The 8,513-nt window shown below is 46.1% G+C and overlaps 1 protein-coding gene across 1 annotated transcript; it reads right to left on the reverse strand.

Annotated features, from left to right (window-relative positions):
• Positions 1-22: 22 nt before the first annotated feature.
• cog3 (component of oligomeric golgi complex 3) lies at positions 23-8,056 on the reverse strand. Its single transcript, XM_084689477.1, has 23 exons — positions 7,849-8,056; positions 7,041-7,187; positions 6,819-6,880; positions 6,476-6,641; positions 6,212-6,286; positions 6,022-6,114; positions 5,799-5,924; positions 5,608-5,688; positions 5,462-5,505; positions 5,123-5,249; positions 4,893-4,984; positions 4,481-4,620; positions 4,118-4,278; positions 3,914-4,022; positions 3,660-3,775; positions 3,395-3,484; positions 2,943-3,063; positions 2,588-2,676; positions 2,324-2,458; positions 1,880-1,955; positions 1,632-1,759; positions 1,254-1,352; positions 23-1,125 (listed from the first exon to the last, which is right to left on the reverse strand). The coding sequence occupies exons 1-23, from the start codon at positions 8,017-8,019 to the stop codon at positions 1,096-1,098; spliced, it is 2,478 nt and encodes an 825-aa protein (XP_084545603.1). The 5' UTR covers positions 8,020-8,056; the 3' UTR covers positions 23-1,095.
• Between the last annotated feature and the right edge of the window lie 457 nt (positions 8,057-8,513).

Below are 8,513 nucleotides of genomic sequence, written 5' to 3' on the forward strand. Positions count from 1 at the left end.
AGTGTGGAGAAATACAGGCATGTCAGATGTTCGTCATTTTTTTAATTCAGAATATCCATAAATAGTTTTATCTATTCACAATTTCAAACAGGACGCCAAAGCAAATTGCGGTCTTAATTAATGGACTTAAAAGAACTAGGCCAACACCCATCATATAGATTACATTTCTCATTATTTACAGTGCAAAAACTGCTTAGTCAAAGGTCCATTAATAGCAGGTTAAAACAGTTGACATTCAGAAGAATCCCAAATACAAAAGAAAAAGTATAAAACATATGATTTTAGGGTCTTTTTACATATATGCATTAGGCTGACACATTCATAAAGAGACCATGGAAGAGTACTTTGGAAAACTGCTGGAAGGGTCCAGATATACAAAATAGGGAGAGACCATGTTAGACCTGAGAACACAGTAACACAGGCTATCATAGAAGATCTGTCGTACATGTACACAGGAGAAAGGCTTTGAATTATAGAGAAATAAGATATTTGTGCAGCATGTTTTTCTTTCTGCCATATGAAACCCTTTATGGGAAATGAAACAGCATTTGAGTGGCGGACTCTCATTGCCCATTAGCTGCGGTGCTTGGCAGATGAACAAGCATTGGTGTCTACATTAGCTTGGCTGAAGTGTCCTCGCCTCAGCCATCAAACATCATCCCCCTCGCTACACTTAATGTGCACGCTCATGTTTCACTCAGAACATTGTCCATGATGTTAGGAGAAATGCAGTTGCTATGATAACCCCGGTCCTTGTGACGCTGCCCACAATAAAAGCAAGCCCCTTCACCACCCTCAATTTCAGTTGATAAAGACGAGTACCAAAATAAACACAATTACACCGTTACTTCCCTATTCTCCTCATTCCTTCTGACCAAACGGAGGCGTGAACTGCATTACGTTTTGAGATGGGAGTATCTTTGGCCTTCGTGTGAATCTTTGAACCGCTGTTGGCTGTCGGGGGAGGTGACCTCGGTCAGTCCAAGAGTGCTGGTCAGAGCTCTCTTGGCTCAGGCCTCGTCAGAGCTGGAGGAACACTGCCGCCACTTGCTGTTCACAGAGGGTTCATCCCCTTTGTCTGATCACGATGCCAGGCTACTTGTTTGTAGACAGCAGGAGGTTAATCTGAAAAGCCAACAGACCAAAGGGAATGCTCAGCAACAACGTACGTCAAAAGTTCACGCTACAGTTTGGTAACAGGCTCGCGATACGACGATGGTTTGGATTTTTTTTCCCTGTAGTTGGTTGCCCACCTGCTCCATAGAGGGACAGGCGATGATCAGAAGGTCCTCTCCGCTGTACTCTTCCTGCAGCAAGGCATGCAGCCTTTGGAAAACCTGCTGGATGTTGTTCTGTGGAGAAGACATCCTGCTAGTTGGAGTGCTGGAAGGAATCCTACTACATTTGGACAGGTCCCCTACCTACCACAACCTTGTTGCCATGTCAACCACAGGTCTTTTTTTTCCCCACAGACTCACTTAGGCTTGCGCTTAAATTGGCAGAACATTGAGAGCACACTGATTTCTCCATTAGCAGGGAAGAATATGGTGATTTAAGTGTCTCACGTTGGGTAAAAAAAGAAAAAAAGAAAAGAAACCTTTGTCTGTAGTGCATGGCTGTATGATACTTACCCTGACAGGTTTGAAGAGGATGAACTCTGTGTCTTTGTTGGCCAGGTACAAGGACATGCTCTGTAGTGTGCTTGGCAGCTTGTTCTTCATCACCCGGTAGGTAGCCATAACTATGTCGTTGATCTTGGCTAAAAGGGGAGACGCCAAACCTCATTCATCAGAGCCGTGCCTTTCAGCAACATGATTTAGTGTTTTCTGTTGAAATATGAAATATGATGGCGCCCTGCTACCTGCAGACAGATTCTCACCTGGCTGTGCCCAAGGTTGCTGGGAAAGGTTGTACGTTGGCCCACCTTGGATGGCCATGGTTTTCAGGGCAGAAACCTGCAAAACACACACGCCATGGCACGCTGGATTCAATCACCAGAAACAACTCTACCAATCAATGTGTCTCTCCAGATGTCCAATCACGCAAGTCCATAGCTGGACAGACACGGTGATGAGCCTTCTGCCCATTCACGGACCATAGACTGCGAAATACAAAGTCTATGATGGCATGTCAACAACAATTTGTTAGAACAGTTGCTAGAAACAAGACATGGCGACCGTAAGCGGATCCGTACAAAAAGCCAGACAAAAGTTGGCGAAGACAGAGAAAGAAAGCCGCAGGTCAGGTTTGTGCAGTCAGGGCCTGAGGCTGTGACTGCCCCCCCCCCCCCCCCCCCCCCCCTGCTTTCTGACATGTTAGCTACCTTGGTGAGAAACTCCTCCATGTTCCCCACAAAGACGCGCGTCTGCTGCTGGATGAACTGCTCACAGCTGAACTTCAAGTGTCGGTCCACATCCTTCTTCGAGTCAATGTAGTGCTCCTTGATCTCTGGCGTTCCCTGAGGGCCGTATGTCACAGACGGGGTTTACGAGGACGATTCTCAGTCGACTGATAGAACTTGGTCTTCTCTGAAACTGTGTACGGTATATGATGTGGCGCAGAAGAAAGACAAAAACTACAATTCTACCTCGAGGAGAAATTCTAGGATGGCGTTGTGGCTGTTCAATCGGAAGAAATTGGGAACTGCCTTGGGGTTGAAGATTTTGAAGGCGGCATCTGAACGTCAAACACAGAGATCAGATCAGAACACAAGAGCTGCAGTGCCCTCTAGTGTCATAAAAGAAATATGACCTTGACTGAGACGAGAATGACAGGAGAAATTCTGCTGGAGGCCAAGCCACGAGTATTTTCATAATTGTGGGATATTCTGTGAATAATTGCCTTTATAATTAGCATTATCGGAGTAAAGCGCGATGGGCAAACATTCTCGGCTGACATCATTGATATTGAGGACTTGGCTTAATGACTGGATAATAACTCACCTCTTGTTTTCTTCAGGTCCAGAGAGATTTCTTTGATGGCAAAGTCAGTGTGAAAGGGTGCAATCTGTTCCCTCATTATCAGCAGGTGTTTGATCAGAAACAGCTGGCCATCTACCTGTGTCTGAAAAAAAAACAGACCAGCCACGGCTGTATAAATAAATGACAACAGGCGAGCGCAAAAGTAATGGTCATTAACTCAGCGAGGACCGGGCATGCACAAGGCTGCTCGTGGTCATGTTGGTGGTCATTATGAGTGAATAAAAGGCAGCGTCACTGCAAACAGGCCACGTGTAAGGACACCCGTGAGGGGTCCTGAGAAACGCATTAAAGCCAGTACATAATTAAAAGGAGTCTAGCTGTATATTCCGGAAAGAAACACGATGACAGTCTATTATCTATAATGCAGTGCGGTTAACAGAGCCTGCCCGAGTATGAACCAGGGCAGTGCCAACCTTGTTTTTGAGGATGACTTCTGAAGCCTTCAGCAGGGACTGGATGCAGGCAGATAAGGCTTCTTGAGATAAACCTTGGAAGACCGCTCTCTGGAACACCACCAAGTTGCCAACAGTCAAACGACAGAACACACACACACACACACACAATACGGTGCAGACCAAAGAACAAGCTTCTGATACGGGACAAATGCTGTTTTGGTTTCCCATCAGGGAGCAGACAGGAAACATTCCCATCACAGCTGTGGCATGACTGGGTACTTACATCTATGCACCTGTAGAGCTTGGACAGGCAGACTAGAGTGCGTCTGACTGTGGGGTACCACATCCCATGCAGGTCTGCGGGAGAGATGGAAGTTTGCGAACGCGACGACTCTACACCTGTGAACGGCGGAACAGAGACAGAGAAAGAGAGAAGCGAGAGGAGAGAGAGATAGAATGGTCATGCCGGGATGAAGACAAACCCAACAGTATGAAAACAGAAACCATGTTTGGCGGTTGGGCGGCGTGCCTACTCACTGGCGTTGCTGCTTCTTCTCGACGCTCTGTCTTCCAGCTGCACGTCAGAGAACGAGGACTCCTGAGACATGAGCTTCGACTGCTCCTCCTTCAGGCTCTGGGCTATTTTCTGTCCAAAAAGGTGGAGAAAGAAGCCGAGTGTAAGCATCCCCGTGCTTCACGTACCACAGAGACCTGAAGGCAGCCTTGGAAGACCTGCAGTACCTCCATCATCTCCAGTTTCTCCGGGTAGGCCAGGTCTCCGGGGGCAGGGTTGTAGCCCAGGATATCAGTCTGGATGTAGATGTGCGTTCTGTAGACCAGCCTCTCCTGGACATCCTCCAGCATCTGCTTCACCACCGCATCGAAGGCCCCCAGCTGACCAGCTACACAGAGGCACACGTTAAACACCTTTGCTTGAACAACATGCATGAGGTAACCTTTCAGTAATCAACATGCGGCTGAAGTCGGGCCAGGTTTCCCGCCCCCCCCCCCTCCCCCCCACGGCCAAACAGCCCGGGAGCCGGCGTGAAAACCAAAGAGGGCGTGTCTCGTCGTTTTCCCCCGTTGGCCGGGGTGTGGCCGTACCGTTGTTGTGGACGTGGTCCTCCAGCATCTCGTTCTTCAGGATGCTACAGAGCTCCGAGAGGGTCTCCAGGTGGATGACGTGGATGATGAGGGGCCGCAGGAGGTCGTACAGAGACAGGCACAGCTTCTCCAGCAGCTCGCTGGAGAGAAGCACGACATGGCAATCACTCAGCTGTTCACCACGAGAAGAATCTGTAGTTTTAACACTGGTTTCTGGTTTTATGGCAGACTCGCTCAGTCAGTAGAACATTACAAGGCATATTGAGCAAGTGGGAGTTTTAACCGGGAAGCAAGAGTCCCTGTGAACCCATCCTCTCAAACACAGTCATGCTCCAAGACATGATTTCATCTTTTTTCCAACTCTCTTACTGTGGAAACTGGACGACGTACAGTATAGTTCCACTCTACTCACTCTAGTTTGTGTGTGTTTTTGGAGAAGAACTCATTGTACAGCTGGTGTTCATCCTGGCAGACATGGACCATGAAGGCACAGCCGCTGCGCACCTGGAGAGAGAACATGCCGGAGACACCGTAAGCACCTTAAACTAGGGCACCGGTCGTCATTTAGTCAGCAATATCTGTACATTTCCCCTTCTACACGAGCTATGGAAAGGCAGTGAGCCTGGCTCTCTCGTTCCTCACCAGTGCACAGTGGTCTTTGTGGTTTTGGCTGGTCAGGTCTGAGATGGTGGAGGTAATGCTGGGACTGAGAAGTTGCTCTCTCTGGTCCAGGTAGCACTGGTGGATCTCGTCGAGCAGTTGGTGGTACCTGGACACAACACCAGCAAAAACAGCGAAAAACAGACAGCTCAGTGTTTAGAGCTTTTGACTGCAGATCTAGAGATCCCAGGTTTAAAAATCCCACCCCGCACAATTATATTATTAAACATTATAATTGCCTGGCACTGGGATGGAGAAATGAACATGCACAGCACTATTTCAGTCACATTGATAGCATTAAGGAGGAACAAATGTACTTACTCTGGAATCTTCTCTGACCTCTGCTCAATCTGCTCGATTAGTGTCTGAAAGAGAACAGCAGCTCTTAACCCAATGCTGAATGCTTCAAAAAGACTGCCAAATTGTACAAGTGGACTGAAAGCGTCCAGTGAAGGGACTATACTCACTCTGACTTTGGGTGCAGCAGCTCTAAACTTGACGTAGTACAGAGTGAAGGCATTATCTGCATTGGCCAACCCCAACGGGTCCTAAAAATGATCAGACGGAAAAATGAACAGACGGAATTTAAAATGAGACAACCAAAATAATTCCATCATCTGAAATGGTGGTCTCAATAATGCCATGGGATTCCCTTTACCCTTTTTGTTAACTGGCTGGTGAGATTCTGCATAGTGTTTACAGTGTAGCTTTTCATGAAGTGCATAGCTTTGGACAAACATTGCTTAAACTTGGCCAAGTACACTGGGTAGTCCTTAAAGCTCGGCTGTGGTAAACAGGAAACAGTGAAAAGACAAATCAACAATAATCCATGACAACATGTAATCAAAAACAAACAATAAACAAACATGCTGACTACTTACATGGGAAGAAACATATTCTATACAGTCATCCAACTTTGAAAGCATTGGTATAAAACCTTCACTGTTTACAGATAGGGTGGGTGAATTCAATTTCTGCAAACAGAAAGAACAGATCACTGGTGTCATCTTCCTTGCAGTGGGGTATTCAAAGTCTCAATGATTTCAGATGATTGCAAAGCAAGATAAGTACCGTGTTTATGTTTTCCAACTCATTGAAGTAAGACAGTTTCTGCTGTATGCTTTCAGCCAGGTCCACCAGCTCAGACTGGTGGAGATAAACAGTCTCTCATTAGACAAACAGTGCAACTCAGGGCTCCTTTAGCTTTCAAAATTTAATAAAAGCATTTACACTAGTACATATATCATCGACAGTCAACGCCCGACGACGTTGTTGGAGTTGCCAACATGTATGAGTGCCATGTAGCTGTTGAAAGAGCCCACAATAAGAGCCTACCTGCTCTTTAAGGAGCTGTTCACAGGCCTCGTGGAGTGTCCCTGTCTTGTTGGACACAAACAGGTACTGTTTCTGGAGGGAGTCCAAGTGCTCAAGGGCTGCATTGACGTCACTCAAGATGGAGTCACATTGTCCCTGATAACAATATAGATGCTCTCTCGTTCTCCTGCAGAAACGGACATGGCACAAATAGGCAATAGGCAACAAACTGGGCTCTACACATCTTATTAGTGAACGCCCGTGAGGAAGAACACGACAATGTCAATCCTGAGAGATTGAGGGTTGACTAGGGATAATCACAAGCACACACAACACTGTCTGTGGGGATACTGCATCAGCTCACTTGTATTTTGCTCCTTCATCCTGATCCATGTGTGTCTGCAGCTTAGAGAACCAGGAAAAAAACTGCAAAACAAATACAAGTAAAAACGGTTGGCACACAAAGTATTTCCGTGCCCTGTAACACCTGCTGCACAAATCCTCGTGTACAGTAATAACACTGTCTACAGCAGTTGACGTTGTTTCAGTCAAGTGAGTTAAGCTCTATGACGGAATAACACCATACCTGTTGTGCCGTCTCTATCCTGTCATTCTCCAGGTCAAGCATTTGAAAACCCTTGAGTAAGATATCTTCAGTTGAGGCCGGCACAGTTGTTGTGAAAGAGGCCTGTAGAGACCGCGATGTCAGGCTGCACAAGTCCTCAATGGGCAACTAGGAAACACATATGCAACGTGGTCGTATCAGCTATACTGCAGTACTGCGATTCACATTTCTCTCCATTCATTTACCGCATCTCAAGTAAATATCTAGTTTGTGTGCAACTGTCAAGTTGATTGATTGGTGTGCCTGCTCCAACTCACACTGAGGTTCCCATGCATTGACTTTTAATGTTACAGTTGTTTTGGTGGTACTAGTAGTAGTACTCGCAAACCGTTTGGCTTGTAACATTACAGTCAAACACCGCAATATCCGTCTAGCCAGCTAGGTACCTCGGTAGTAGCAAGACACATCATGTTGCTAAAAGAGAGAGTTAGCAAGCTACATGAGTATTGTGGTGCGATGGTTAGCTAAGACCCAGCAAACGACGTGGCACAGTGACAACTAACTGGCTAGCTGAAACCGATAAAGGTACTGTAGCCTAAAAGCAACAGCAGCCATGATATGCAGTGCACTCAGCATCTGAGCAATTAACCAAAATGTCAAATAGCTATGTGTCAATGATTTGTAGCTGTTATTAGCAAGTTAAGTTATCTAGCTACCTGGTGGCTAGCTAGTTACCACCCAGTTGGCAAGGAAGCTCAACGTGAACAGCTAGCTCGATGGCTAACTAGCTACGATGATATTTAGCTAGCTGTCTGCACATTAGACTAACCTCTGCTGGGATAGGCAGTGTTTCAGCTGCGGTTCGGATCTCCAAGATAGAGTCGGTTTGTTTTTCTGTAAGGGGCGCCATGGCATCTGTACGACGGTCCCAGAGAGACAGTTTTTCACGCGTTTCTTTATCTGTGAGATCCAGGAGAGACGGGTCAGTGGACGCCATCATCTTCAGCACCACGAAACGTCAGCAGCCGTGTAGTTCCTTTTCCGGGATCCTTGCTAGTGTTAGAATGAATAGGGAAATTTGGTAAGTTCGCTCGGATAATGCTAATGGCCCGTCATCTACTTCTCACCATGTAGTGCTAAAATTAAATAAAACAAATTATTTGCTACATTACGTTGATTTGTATAACTTTTTTTTTTCAATGGAGAGGCCGTTAAGATTAGCCTTAACCAGAATGAGCCTTCCCATGATTAGACATGCTTTAATGCTGTTTGTAGGCTGGTCAGTAGACCAATGTGCAGAGTTGACTATGTGTGCGTGTGTTTGTGCAGGGGTAGCCTAAAGTTAGGGTTGTGGTTGTTTGAATATTCTTTCTTTTCACAAACGTTAACTTGTCAAGTAGAAACTTTTTTATTTATTTTTCGATATTCATTAAATTGACTAGATTGACTTGGGTTTACAACACACCACAAGGTGGAGTCCGGGGTCAAATCTTA

This window comes from Hypomesus nipponensis, chromosome 23 (assembly GCF_054491055.1).
Source record: "Hypomesus nipponensis isolate SF chromosome 23, ASM5449105v1, whole genome shotgun sequence".
In the NCBI taxonomy this organism is placed as follows: Eukaryota; Metazoa; Chordata; class Actinopteri; order Osmeriformes; family Osmeridae; genus Hypomesus; species Hypomesus nipponensis.